General features: G+C 29.1%; 1 protein-coding gene across 1 annotated transcript in view; it reads right to left on the minus strand.

Moving 5' to 3' along the window:
- LOC129966876 (WAP four-disulfide core domain protein 1-like) overlaps window positions 1–15999 on the minus strand; it is a 65217-nt gene that overhangs the window by 17351 nt on the left and 31867 nt on the right. The window contains exons 2-3 of the mRNA XM_056081480.1: window positions 2522–2723; window positions 918–974 (exon numbers count right to left, since the gene is read on the minus strand). Of these exons, the coding sequence (XP_055937455.1) occupies window positions 918–974; window positions 2522–2723 (259 nt within the window). The remainder of the gene's footprint in view (window positions 1–917; window positions 975–2521; window positions 2724–15999) is intronic.

The raw sequence follows: 15999 nt of genomic DNA on the forward strand, positions 1-15999 counted from the left end.
GATTCCAAATTATATATTTTCATTTGATTTGGCTTATGGAGAACAAAATATGAGTACAAAAAAATGAGAGAATAAAATGAAGCAACAAAATATGAGGAAAACGAGGAAAAATTGTTATGATGCCTAATACAAAGCAAAAAGAAAACTGAGGGAAAAAAGAAAGAGAAAACAGACGAGAATGAAAAACAGAATAAGATATTTAAATAGTAGCAATATATAGAATATTAACTTATAGAAATTACAAATCAATCATAAAAGAAGAATTTATTTTTGCACGTTCATTTATTAATTTACAACAGTACAAATAATCTTAAGTGAAAACTGCACACAAGTGAAAAACAGGATTAATAGATGTTTATTTTATAAAATATATTTTAATAACTATAGCATTTTTAATTACTGTCCCATGTTTATTGCACAAAAAAATATAATATATGATGTGTGAGCTATTGTATGATGATATATAATAGTTTTTTAAATCTGAAAATATTCTATTATTTATATCGCCCCAAAGTCACTAACATTCATTTGAGATTATTTACTTTCCTTTTCAACTTCTCATATGCCAATCTGAAAACACCACATTATTGGAGAGGCCGGATTACCAAAAAACCGGATTATAGGAAGACCACTGTGTTTTTTGACACATTAACGTATTAAACGCCCGTGACTAAATATAATTTTTTCATCACCAGTCGTCTTCAGTGGTTTAGATGACGTTGAAGCATGATATAATGTTTCCGCACCCTTCATCAATGATTTTAAAAAGTGACAAAAAAGTGGTAAGATTTGCTTCTATGACATCTACCAAAATCTGTGAGACTTCATAGAAGTATATGCCCGAGCTAGTGATACCATTGCCCTTCCTCACTGCTACGCCACTGAATAAATTTTCGTAAGATAAAAAAAGTGGTTACCTGCTTCACCTTCCCGCCTAAGTGGCGGAGCTTCAACTTCGTTGTCCCAGTCAATAACTAGAAAGGAAAAATATACATTCGATTAATAATGCATCAAATGTCTCTACTGGATTATTGCTTATTCATTTTAAAACTCCCCAAGAAATTTTGCAATCGGATCAGTGCATGTTTACATAAAGCAAGTGAAATGATTCTGACCAATTTAGTGTTGAAATCCTTGCATTTGCATTTGTTGTTAGTAGTCGTATTACGTCGTTGCACACACACAAAAAAGCACATTTAAGTAAAAGATGGAATGTTATTTAACAAATGCCACCTTCTTATCTAATAAAACGATTCATATCAATAAATCAAATTAAAGTTAAATTGCAATACTTAATACATAAAATGGCAACACCCATATAATAATCTCGATAATGTTCAGAGGAAAATGTAACATAATTTTGCTTATTAATGAAATATATGAGATTCTAACTAATAGATGGTTTGCATCCAGCATAGAATAAAATAATAATGGAATATACAAGTTGAATTTTTTTTCTTCTTCTTCTTTCAATGCACTTCAATGATTTTCAGCTGCGATATGGATTAAATTTTTAAGAAACGCTTAACAAATAATGATGTATGAATTCTGAACGGCATTTGAAGTAAAAATAAGCTTGATTCTTCTTCGTTTAATATTCTGTAAAACTGCCTTGCTGACATGACTGTAGTTGTTGCAGTAAAACAAATTATCCTTGAGATTCAAACGGAAATTAATCGTTAAATCATTTAAAACCTTCGTGTTCCATGAAATTTCTTTTTTACACAGCAAATTATTTCATTTTCTTCCCTTAATTTTTCTTAAGTATATATGCTTATTCTAGATCAAAAATAGATTCAATTATACCTTTTTACAGGATATGTACATTTGAATTTGAGTCAAAATTTTTAAATTAATATTCAAAATTAATATCATTTCTCAAAAAAAAGGAGATATGATATTAATTCCAAAATTATCATTTTCTTATTCAGATATTTTGTGGAATCGGAAAAAATCATTTTCTTATTCAGATATTTTGTGGAATCGGAAAAAATAAATTTCAATAAATAGGTCATTAAGTTTTGTATACTTTAACGATCATATGTGAAAGTTATTTTGGAATTTTAATGGGAATTTTAAAATTCTTTAAAATATATCAGATAATTCATAATTAGTGTAGCTTTTAAGGAGTCCCACCTTAAAAAATGCTCAAAAATGTATTTATGATTTAGGCATCTTTTTTATGCTTTGCAGTAAATGCATTTTTTCTAATTCCATTTCTCTAGAGAAGAAAATTCTTCATGTTGGCAGTTATCTGGTACCGCTCTAGGACTTTTCTTTTCTTTCTTTCTTTCTTTTTCCTCTTTGAATTCTAGCTAATAAACGAGTAAATGTCCCTAAAAATGCATACGACTAAATACACTTTCTTTATTCAATTAATTTCAAAATTTAGATCGCAATTCTATTGAATCATGATATGGAAGTAAGATTTTAAAAATAGTTATAAGCACAAGCAGCCAAATTATTTCTATTTTAATGCCCAATTTCAACTAATTTAAAATTTATCTTGCAGCAAATTTACCTGGAGGTGGTGTCAAACTTTCGACACAAGTGAAAATACAACCATTGAAGCAACAACTTTGGTTTTTGGAAGGACAGTCCTCGTTATTTTTGCATGTTGGTAGTTTGCAGTCCTCGTCCAACAGAGGTAGTCTGGGTGCAGGACAAGACCAGAATGAATCATTTTGGGACATGATGGCAGTCAGGTAGGATTTAATTTCTTCCTAAAACAGAAGATTAAGATTTGGTTGTTTAAATATTTCGGTGTAAAGAAACAGGAATTTTTAATGATTAAAGCAATTAAATTATTCAATGACGAAGACAAACGAAAAGCTAGCTTGAAGTTTCAATATAGGTTTATTATCGATAAGATATAAGTCAAATAGAGCTATTAAAATTGTTTTTTTATAATTCCCTATATCATTAACTAAAATATTATTATATTTATTGAAAAGAGTGATATTTCATTTTTATCCTTTATACAATTAGGATATGATTAATTAATTTTATTAATATAAATAAAAATAATTGTGGTTATGCATTTATACTTGCATATTTGTTCCACACTCCTTAGTACTTATTCCAATTTCATATAAATTTGTCACATTGTTCCCAAAAATTAATGAAATTTTCGATTAATTAGACACTAAGAAAATTTTTGTCACTTTCACATTCAGAACTATTTAACAGCTATTTTTTTTAAAAAAAAATTCTCTTTTATTTTAATACTTCTTTTGACAATGCTTTAATTGATCTTAAATTAATAACTGAAGCATGACTAAATCTAAGCTTAAATGCATAATTAAAACGAAAACAATATTTCTTATATTTCAGCGTTTGTGAAAAAAAAATGTAATTAATTTAATAGTAACAACATATGTATAAAATGGGCTATCGGTGGTTTTTAATCGTCTGGTTCAGTTGATAATTTTCTAATTTTAATCTAAAAAATGACAACAAAATAATTAAGATATTAGATGAGGGAAGGATTTTGAATATTATAATATTTTATACAAAAGCAGGTTCTATTTAAAAACCTTATATATGAAAGGATTTTAGTGCAGTGTTTATCAACTAGCCTTTAATTAAAACCTAAGGAAAGTCGATTCCCGAATTGTGTTGATGATTTACAGAAAAATGGTTGAAATAAAATGCATCATATTTAGCACAGTACAGTTTAAAAGCTTTCACCAAGTAATCACATTTAACACGATAATTATTTATTTTAGGTAAATATTTTTTTAATTTTATTTGTTAATGTATATTCATTTTTATTCATCTACTAGTCGCCTTTCACAATCGGTCGGCTCTCTCGAAATCTTAATTATATTTACTTTCAATGGAATCTCTTTTGCATAACTTAATATTCCTGATTCTCTAAAAATATTTTTAAGCATCAAATTGCGACAAAAATTTTAAGGCATCGAATAGTGATATACATTAAAGCCATTTTATTTTAATAGATTTATACTTGCTTTACCCGTAATATTTTTGGGAGTTACCACGGAAAGAAGCAAAATTTTCACTTTATTTTTAATAAATCAAAATTCTAATAAAAAAATGTTAAAAAAATCGACTCGAAATACACGTTTCTACTTTTCAAGTACATGTATGCAGAATTTAGTAGTTCTAAAACCAATTACCCGAATGAGTGTCATATGCACATTCATTTATCTTTATTATCAGAAGAGATTATACATCATAACTTCCTGAAGTTCACATTTGTTCACAACTTTATTGAAGCAGATGTTTGGCTTTGTTTAAAGTAAATTAAAGCAATGAAACATATACGAGCATGTATAATTATATTTGATAAAATGCTAATAATTAGTTTCATAAGTTTTGCATTTTTTATATATCTGTTTATTTAGAAACCAGGAAAATAAAGTTTTTTTCATCGACCTGTTTTATTAATAATAATATATTAAAATTTAATATCATTTAAATATTTCATTATTCATAGAATTCATTTTTTTAAATCTATCTATTTAGAAATTAGGAAAATAATTTTTTAATACATTTCCTGTGACCTTAGGCGGTTACATAGTTTGCCTAATCGAAAATTCAATACTGCATAGAACTGATATTTAAATCAGCGGGAATGGTTAAAATAAAGATAATAAAGCTCTAATAAAGATATTATCTCAGAGAATACCTTGCATGTCATTGTAAAATATTAACCTTTGGCGTGAATCTAGCACTTATACTGAATCTATCGCGTGATCCTCAAAGAGTTTTTTTGGCGAGTAATCCCTAGCATGAGGTTAATATTATCCGAAAATCGACTTAGTGTTTAGGCGCATTTTCCCCACTAATTGAAACAAAAATTTGATACAAAATTAAACTTGTAATAAGAAAATCCCATAACTGATTTGATATACATAAATCCTTGCGTTTTTAAGTTATCGCGATAAATGTTTTTGAAAGTACAGACCGACAGACGGTCGATCTCTTGTTAGATTTGGCTCAAAATTTGATAAGTGTCTAAACAGTGATTGCTAAATCTGTGCACCGAATGTTATCTATCGAGCTCTCTTCGTTTTGTAGCTGCCGTGTTAACGTATATTTGGACAGTCAGACAGGTAGACTTCCTCTTGCTCCGAATTTGTCGGAGATCTACTAATTTGATGCAAATATCGTTACCAAATTTCATTCTTATATCTCAAAGCGTTTTTGTATTATCTTTGTCACGGACAGAGGGACATTTTCCAAAAATGTGTTTTTTTAAACTCCGGAATAATCAAACTAATGACTGGATGACTTTCAAAACTAAAACTTGAAGATCGCCAAAATTTGGAATTCGAATTTTTTGGCGATTGCAATACTTTTTTTATACTTCGAGTACGAGAAAGTAAGCCGGCGTCATGGCATAGAGGTAGCGCATTTTCCCCTTGATCTGGGTGTCCCGGGTTCGAGTCCCGGTATGGGCATGGTTGTTCTATCTGTGAGTTGTGTGAATGTGCCCTCCTGTGAAAAGGGGTTGTGCAAGCGAATGAGTGATGCGTGAGTAGTCAAGTCGGACTCTTGACCCAAGTTGGATCTACGATAAAAAATAAGAGGCGCTCCCCTTTAAGCTTAAATCGGCTGTCTTTGAACAGCGGGCTTGTCCGTGGCAAGTGCCATAAGAAACAACGAGAAAGTAAAAAAATTCGAGGAATTGTTATGTATAATTTAAAAGAAAATTCCTTTTTTGTTTTCTTTACTACAATTTTAATAATCATGTGTTCTATCTTGATAACGATATCAGAACGTTTCATACTATTATTGTGAAATTAAACCAATATTAAAATTTTTTATGCTAAAGCAGTAAAATGGCTAAATCAAATCCATTGACTGATAATATACTAAATCAAAGACAGTGAGTTTTTAATGCATTTAACAATACATTTTTCTGTTTGAGCTTTTAGTAGCATCAGATTTGTTCCGTACTGTGTCGGATAACCGTTAATTAAAACAAACAGAACAATCTTGGCCTTGATCTGCCATCTTTTTCAATGGTTTCATTTAAAAAGAATTATTTCCAAGAAACTCAGTGTCGCGAGAAAAATAGTATTTTATGAATGTTCTGGAATTTTTTTTTCTTTATTTTAAATCTTCTTTATTTTACATCTTCCCTGTCCTTGAGGTATTCTCTTTCTCGTTCTTCTACCTTAATCGGATTATTTTTCGAATTCAATAGAATATAATCGATCAATTCCTCTTACCTTCAAAGCTGGTCGCATTTAATAAAGAAGAGCTGGACGACCGGTTGTTACACTCTCCAAGGTCAAAATGCTACGGTCGTTTCTTATTTCTGTAGGAAAATTTGTTGGGCACGATTACTTACAGGTCATGGTTTCTCTGACTAAAGCTCCTTATTATCACAATGGATTTTTTTTAACCTTCTTTGGCATAAAAAAATATCCAGTAGCTCTTATATCCAAAACTAGTTCTGCCACGTTACTTTTGTTGAATTCCTGGTTGTTATTGTTTTTTTAACAAGCTGTTAAATTATCTTAGTTCTGGATTATTTAGACATGCATATGTGGACATAAACACGGAAAAATAATAAAATTTTAGATTTCCATCAATATTTTATTTTTTTCTTATTTGATAATATACTGACTAAACAAATGAAAAAACAACAAAAAATATCCAAATAATGCTGGGTAAATGGCAACAATTTTAAATGAAAGAAAATAATGTACAGCTGAAAATACGAAAAGTAACGCATAATTGTTACTAGTGACTCATAATAATCATTTAAGAAAAATAAAAAAAGGTAGATGTAGAGCTATTCATCTGCGCAATTTGATGCAATTACGCAGGATACCAGCCTTCATTTTACGAATTTTGAGTTCGCTATTGTGTTTATGATATCTAGGTTTGAGCAGTTTGATATACGAAACTGAATACAGTTCCTTTCATGCAAAAGTTCAAATTATTTATAACGCTTATTTAATTTTTTAAAAATACAAAAGAATTTTTTCATAAAGTTTTGAAAAATATGCCACAAATTTGTATATTCGCTATCTACCCTCATTGTAATAGTTTATCCAATTTTTATTCTGAAAATTTAAACATCATAAAGATTAACTGAAGAATCGTTCAACTGATATATTGAAATTATAAAGAATCAATAATAATTTGTAATTTTCAGATTAACATATCGAATTTAATTAATTAAAAGCACTTTTTGAAAATGAACTGTATTAATGTACTAAAGAACGGTAGTGTGTTTTTATTTTTATTATATTCCACGCTTCTTCCCTGAGATTTATTTTTTCTCAAATTCACTACTAGATGGAATGCCTTGTATGATACCAAAGTTTAATTTAATAGATAATTAACTGAAATTTAAGCATTGAAAAGAAACAGTATAATGTTTTTGAGAATATTAAATAAGATTTTTGTTCTTTAGAACACCAGTAAGTTAGGGAAAAATGCATACAAAATCCCATTTTTACAAATAGAGAAGAAAAGATGCAAGAATTAAAACTTAATGGAACAGTTTTTTTCTGCTGCGATTTTCGTTAATATTTGATTATCTTTTCTTATATTTTTTTGGCCATTTAATCATCATTTTAACTCTATTTATGTCTTTGTACTTTGAACCACCTGGCTCGAGCGAAATACAAGAACAGTACCAAAAATCACCCGGCAGCATCTAATCATAATAATTTGGATACCATTTCTCTCTTGCCATTACTGATTGTTATGGCAACAAGTACTTTCGTCATATCATGGTTGTTATAGCCATGTTTGTATGCCTGATTACAAAACACCGGATAGTGACGATAATCATAAAAGATAGATCCCCCCCCCCTGTATCCTTTTCCTTCGTAAACAATGAGATTCAATAACTTTCAATGAACTTTTACACTGATTAGGTTCATTTGAAAATTTGTGGAAATTAAATGAAACATCACAAAGTCATTAAAGTGTCAATTAATTACACAAAGAAAGGGAACTTAATAAAACATAAGTTAAAATTCTACTTTAGAGTTAATAACTTTAAGAGTGGCAAAAATGTGCGAAAGATAGATTTGATAAAGTAATAAAATAAGGGGGATTTTAATTACAGTAATAAAAACATTGTTAAAAAATTAGCCTAAAAATATTTTAAAAATTGAAATTTTAAAGATACATTCAGTTTTTTTTAAAAAAAACTATTTAAATGAGACAGCAGAATTTCAGTACAATTGAATTGGTAAATCTAAATGATGGAATCACTCATAGATAATGTAAACTGTGCAAGAGTATACTGAAATAGGTGAGACTAAATTAAAGGCTATCGATTTCTATATAACGAATAACGAAGACGCTTGTATCAAAGTTGTTTCAAAAATATCGTCGCGGGTCATTGAGATTTCCAGTGATAAAATATCGACTTTTGTTGCTCTAAATTTAAAAAAAAAATCCAATCGAAATGGGGACAAAAAGAAAAAAAAATATTATATATATATAGTATTCTTCAAGGTATATAAAGACCACTTTTAAAAAAAACACTTTCCAAATCATTGTGATATCAATTTTGTAGTGACTTTTTAAAATATTTTCGCATCATGAATACGAATGGGATAATTTTTTTTAATCAAAAAGAAAAAAATATAGAAAAATATAACTTGCTATAATAAATGTCCTACTTCGGAGTTAATGTTTAAAAAAAAACTAATGTTTTTTCCTTACAATGACAGAAGTAGGCGATTGAATGGTTGATAAGTATGTGACGCAAATTTCATTAAGATAGGCCAAAATCTACAGATTGGTATAAAACACACACACACACACACACACACACATATATATATATATATATATATATATATATATATGTAACATCATTTTGGTTGCAGCAGAATGCAGGTTTGGCAAGCAGTGAAGATACATTGTATTTTTAATTTCGTTTTATTCTCACCTCGGAGACAGGCATGATTATTTATTTACAAGAAGGCGCAGTGCGGCACAAAAGCAGAAGTAAAGAAAGGAAGGAAGGGGCGAAACAAATGATCACCAGTCTTATGTAAACATGAGATTTCCGGCCACGCGCCAATTGAATACTCATGTTGAGTATTGACACCTTGGCAAGGGCACCGAAGGGATCACTTTCATTTGATACGTAGTACTGATGGCTCCTTATTTTTACAAAGAAATTAACTAACCCGAAAGTGGAATTAGATCAGGAAATAAGAGAATATTTTACTATGGGCTAAATTAAGATAAAGTTTTGAAAATTAATTTGGATTAAATTAAGAGTTTAAAATATCATTACATCTATCTATCTAAATCTATATATATATATATATATATATATATATATATATATATATATATATATATATATATATATATATATATATATATATTACACTGTTCGTCGGAACACTTCTATTGTACAAAAGATATTTGTAAGATAATGAAAGATAATGATTTAGAAACTGCTGTACATGCCAAAAATCTGGCACAATTGTAACTGGCTGGGTGCCAAACAAAAGTGCACCCAAATCCGTTCAATAAATTCTGTGCGTCAGACGCATAACTCGCATTGCTGAAAAAACATTTTTTGAGCAATAAAATCAGAGGCGTGAACTTCCTCTTCTAAAGAATTAAGGAAGAATACAATTTATGGCAAAATATTCCCCACTAGTCGTGCCAAGTGAACAATTGGCGGAGGTCGTATAATTTGCAAGAACTTAAGCAGCTGGCGGATATTCGCGCAACTTGAAAATTGCGAAACATCTTTAGGATTTCATCATTTTATGAGTTAATAAAAAGTAGTATATTGTGTTAGTCAATTGCTAGAGGTCAAAAACTATTTATGACTGCAGTAAAACATTTAAAGTAATTTTGTTATATAATGAAAATTCATCACGGAGTAATTTAACATTTTCGTACGAATCAGTCACCAATTTTATTCCTTTAAATCAACAGCAACAACTTTTTTTAACTCGTTGATTCATCATTTTATTTTGGAGTACTTCTACTTTAAATCTATCCACTATCTTTCCTTACAACGAAATTATTATTAATAACATTATCTAGGTTAGCTCAAGAGGGAAACAATTTGAATGAACTTAATAACATTTGTAGGATTTCATTCTGATTTTACATTTTATTCTATTTTTATAATAATATTTATGATACAATTTAAATCTAACAATTACTTGCCATGATAATCAATTTCTTGTGCGTACTTTTATCGCATTTTAAATAAAATCTTTGAAATAAGAAACTTTATAACTTTAAACTAAAATAAAAGAAAAATGATCAGAGAGAAGAATGGCGTCTAGTAAAGACACAGCTTTCTCAAATTCTGGGGCGGCAAAAGCACAATGCAATATGCTTGATAGTGGCCGGGGCTGGTGACAAATAATTATCAATAAATTATAGGGGCTTCATCTACTCTTTATTATTTTTTTTTCATTTCGTTTTCAGGTTTCGGATTGCATAACACCCTTTCATTCAAACTTGGAAAAGAAAAATTTTAATTTATTATTATTATGTTAATCTCTTTCTCTTTGTGTATTCTGCATTTACTTTCGCGTACTCCTAACTGGTACAACACGTACTCCTGGTGCGTGTATTATACAGGGTGTTTCAAAACTCATAAGCAAAAATTTAAGGGTAAATAGGAAACATCTAAACAAGCAATTTTCACCATACAATGCATGGGTGGAGAGCAAGCAGTGAACCGCTAGAAGGTATCCGTTACTGTCACAGGAAAGAACGAAACACCAAATGGATAGAGGAGGTACTGAATAAGTGTTTTACCCTAGTATAATAAGGAATATAATCCGTGCAGTGGAAACAAGAAGACCCATGTTTTCGGACACATTTCTTGAATGATCCCACTTCACACAAAACAAACCCAAAACACGAACACAAGACATTCACGCGCGCATCTCTTACAGAACAGCATTTTATCTCATTATAATAGCAATCACAGAGCACCATGGGATGCGTACCTAATTAGGTATTGCCATCTATTATCCAAAACAGAAGACAGAGTAATGCAACTGCTACAAATTATATTATTATTCAATCGATTAATAAAACGGTAAAAAATAATAATAATCAATATTTAATTGCAGTAAATTATAGAACAAAAGTGCATTTAAGTGTTCAAATGTCAAATCACTTTGTGAAGTGAATTCTACATGTTAAAAAAATAAATTTCAAGAATATCCGTAATAGTTTGAATTTATATGAAATGCAGAATAGAAAAAGGTTTAACAACTTCGACAACAGAATACGTTGAGCTAAATGAAAGCTATTTTATTACATTTTTGTGCCCATTTGATCAGCAAAGAAATAAAGTTACAAAATGTATTCGTTATTTTTAACGGTTCCACAATGTTGCTGAAACAAGTTCAAGTATAATACAATTTATAGAGCAAGGTATATGTGATTTCTTACAGAATTTAATCGAAACAAAAAATGAGGAAAAAGAAGTTTACAAATGCGTTAGTTTATAGTTTATCTAAAAAACGTTGTTGTTTATGTAACCTTTCTGCTACGAAGCAATCCAATTCAATTGCCTTTGACAAGAAAGCAATTGAAAGAAGAAAGAGGTTTTTTTTCTTCTCTTGATTCGTGTTATCCAATGTTTTTTGTTGTTCCGGAAATGCAAACGATTTGTTTCCGAGTTCCGGAAAATGATAACTATTATCACTTATAGAAAGATAAGCAAGAATCGTTCAACTCTGCCTTGAGGAAAGAAAAATATGTGAGCTTGCAAACTGTAATACATTTCCGCTGGTTATTTAAACAAATAATCAGTGATTGTAAATATTAAGACACTTAATGAGCCAGATAGGAATTTTGCCAGGGATACTTGATAAGAAGTTAATATTTATATCATTAATTTTCAATTAATAGAATTTAATCTCTTTTTACTAATATATTTATTTGTCAATTAGACTAGTATTAGAGTGTCCCATAAGTTTCTTTCCTATTTCTAATATGAAATGAATACACAATATTTAATATTAAGATATTATTTATTTTGTTATATAAGAACTATTTTGCTCTATTATCTTCTTCCATCTCTCAGGAAGCCTCATTATGCCTTCTTTCCAAAACTGTTGTGTTTCGGACAAGAAATAATCCTCGAGGTGCGCTTTTATTTCACTGATAGATTTAAAGCGTTTGCGGCGAAGAAAATTTTTTAAGGATAGAAAGAAGTAATAATCAGATGGAGCGAGATCTGGAGAGTATGCAGGATGCATGAAAACATCCCAATCAAACTGTAAGAGCTACTCTCTCACGACTAATGCAATATGTGATTTCGTGTTGTTATCATGATAAACAATGCCTCGTCGATTCATTAATTGTGGCCGTTTTTATGTCACGGCAGCTTTCAATTGATCCAGTTTATGACAATATTTCGTAGAATTTATTGTTTCACCTTGAGGAAGGAGCTCGCGGAAAAAATTACGCCTTTCCAATACAACCAAATGGACAAAAGAACTTTTTTGGGGTGTAGTCACGGCTACACCCCAAATCGTTTTGTAGTCGTTGAAGGCCTATTGTCTTTACACCAAGTACATAGACGGATAATATATAAGCTTGTATGCTTGCACAAGCAGAGTCAAATAAAGCCATTCATAGTGCGATGAGAAATTAATTCTTGGGACACCCTAATACCATCTTTTCTATCGACCTCTCTGCCCTCATTACCCTCAGGCTAGACAATTGCTTAGTAAGCCCTAACTGCTACTGCCTTTAGGATTGGGAATATTTTCGAAGACAGAATTAATTCAATTTCCGATAGATATACTTTTTTTAAATTTTGATTTATGGGGCTATAAAACCTTTAAACGTTTAATTTTTCAAAAATTTTTAAGATTCCATTTGCTAGCCGAAACCCTTCTGGAAATTTGTTGGTATTGTATATGTGTGTACTTTAATTAGTTTAAAAGATATAGTTAAAAACGTGAAGATCATTGTTGATTTCTCATTTAGAAATAATTACTTTAAAGTCATTTTTCTCAGTACTTCATTTTCAGATTGCAAAGGATTAAACAAAAATATTTCATCGTATCAATATGAAATTTTCCAGGTATGCTTATATACATAAAAAAAAGAAAATCATGTAAAATCAAAGCGTTATTACTATATATACTTTTTCTACAATGCCTGCTAAATATGCTAAAAATGATTTTAAAAAGCGTTATTAAGTTTTAACAACATAAAAAGTAAAATAACTCCAGTAAATCAATTAAAATATTTATCTCTTTGCAAGTATACCAAGTTATGTTCTTTAAGAATAAATTGATGTAACTTTGGTTAATATAAGCTGCTTATTTTGTGAAAAACTTTACCCGCAAGTATGTTCTGTCTTCGACAATTTATACGGAACATGTTTTTCTTCACATATGCTTTAATTAATGAAAATCATTTCACTAACTTAAATATTCATAATTATAAGGTTAAATGTCTTATAAAACTGTGGTAAAAAATCTATCAGATTCAATCATTTTTTCTTACATTAGGGAGAGCTGCTTTTAGTTGTTAGAGGTCCTATACTCTTTAAAGTACCTGTTATTTTAATATGAAGGATAAAAGAATATGATTTTGGAATTTTATCTATAATCGAATGATTTAATTTGATATTCACTGACTGAAAACGCCAGGGTTTGCTTATTGCAACTACGAAGTATCCAGTTATTTTCCATTTCATAGAAAAGACCGTTATTACACAGAAATTATATACTGTCCATATTTTTATTTTTAAACTGTCATTTAAAAACATAATTGAAAGTTGTCAAGTCGCATTTGAAAAGGAAAATGTTTCTATCTAGGACAGAAGTATGATTTATGTCACGAAATCCGTCTTTATCACTGTTGAATAAGAAGACATGAAGAATAATTTCTGCGGTGTGATTAAGCCCAGCAGTTATGAAAGAGGATAATAATTGGGTCCAACAAATTGGCTAAGTACATAGTTATCTCGTCAAAATGAGTGTTGTTTTTTTTATTCTGTTAACGCTATAAATACTACCGCCAAGAAGAGAAAAAAACTTTTTGACAATGAAAGACAAACAAGTAGGGTCCATATAAATTGTTCTGTAAAGCAAACATTTCTCTCTTTTTTTTATTGTGCTGTGAACGCAGTTAGCATTGACTAAAAAAAAAAAGAAAAAGAAAAGGGCACCGCTAACTTGGTGCTTAAAAGCAATTTCAGAGGATCTTTTAAAATACACAAATAGAATTGTTCAGAGTTAAAATCACAAGAAACCGACAAATTTTTACTTTCATACAAGTGCAGAGAAAGTACTGTAATCGTCAAAAATAACGTAAAAAACGTAAAACGAGATTTTGACGGTCTTTACTTTTCAGATCTCAATGAGCCCAATAACCACATTTTTTAATTATTTGAATATTCAGATTATTATTTGAAAATAAAAATCTGAATATTCGCGGCGTTCAAGGCCTTTTCCTAGATCCAATTTTTTATGCTTATAGAAAGGATATAACAAATTTATTAAGAAGAATGCAAAAAAAAATTATAGAAGGTATAAAACAATATATATATATAAAAGCTTTTTAAAAATGATTTTTTGTAGATATTAAAAAGAAAAATAATTCTGTTAAACTTATAGAAGACAAAACAAAATTATAAAGGCATGATGGGCATTTATAAAATCTTTTAAGTAAATTTTAATCATAATTTCATTTATAATTCACTATTAATTAAAATAGAATAATTATAAATGTGATAGCTTCTCCCATTGCTTTCGCTTTAATTAAAAAAATATGATCTTCTTAAATTGACTGAAAAAAATTGTCGAAGAATTAAGAAAATCTTTTTTTTTCTGACTGTCTGATTTTTTTTCTAAATATTTAACTATTTTTTTAATATTAGAGTTTTACTTCGTTGATTTTCTATTTACAGATTTTTTTGGGGGGGGGGCTTTTATCAATATTCTCTACATTTCTCATTTGTCAGTCATGGATTGCATGTTTAAATTCTAGAATTTTTTTCAGATCGAATTTCAAAAATTTTGTCACTTCATTTAATTTTTTTAAAAGTCCGATTTTTTCAGTAATGGTGCAATGAAATATTTTTTTCATTGTATTTCATAAATGAAGAAATTCATTTCGAGTGTTTGATATATTGATTTGATACATTAATTAAGAAAATTTAAATAAATAAAAATTACTTGTATAAAATTTAATTTGATACATTAATTAATTAAGAAATATAGATATTTCGCTGTGGTTTGAAATAGAAAATTAAAACATCAAAACATTTTTGTTTTATCGAGACAAGTACTTAATGCTAGTCTTCCCTTTAGCGTTAATTGCTGCTTTCCTTTTATTTCAAAATCAAAATAATGATATTGTTAGTCGAAAATGAATTGGAATATCAAAGTCACATTATTTGAACAAAGTGTTTACGGATATTTTTTTGCAGTTTCTGAACTTGTAACTGGTCTAATCAGAAATGCAAAATAACTTGTCCTGTACAATAAAAAAATTTATTAGTTTGGTCATTAATATACTTCTGACGGCTTTAAAAAGAATAAAAGCCGAATTATATATGAATATCTATTTAAAGGTATAGTTTTTGATGTGAGTAAAACTAAATAAATTAACAAATAAAAATTTCTGTACATATATAAATCATTTCAACCTTAAAGAAAGCATTCTTTTAATTAAATAATGATGTTACATATTCTCAAATGAATTTACGGCTATTTTTCTGCACCACTGTCTATCTGTTTGATTTATCTGTTCTGTAAACATTTTCATTACTCACACTTATGTTCATCTGTTTGCCTTACATGTAGGCACTTAAAAATAGGCTGGTGCCAATTCAGGAAGGGTCACCAGAAGTTAATGGTGCGTCCAACTGTCGCGGTTAAAAGTAGCACACGCAAATGAAATGAAGTTAGAAGGCTCCATGTTCTGTTCTATCTTGACGATTCGTTAAAAAATAAATACGCATTATCTTGAAAAAAAGTAAAATTTCGTTATAGCTGTTTCTTTAAAAAGATGTTTGATTAGATAACCAAG

The sequence above is a fragment of the Argiope bruennichi genome, chromosome 4, assembly GCF_947563725.1.
Source record: "Argiope bruennichi chromosome 4, qqArgBrue1.1, whole genome shotgun sequence".
NCBI classification, from domain to species: Eukaryota; Metazoa; Arthropoda; class Arachnida; order Araneae; family Araneidae; genus Argiope; species Argiope bruennichi.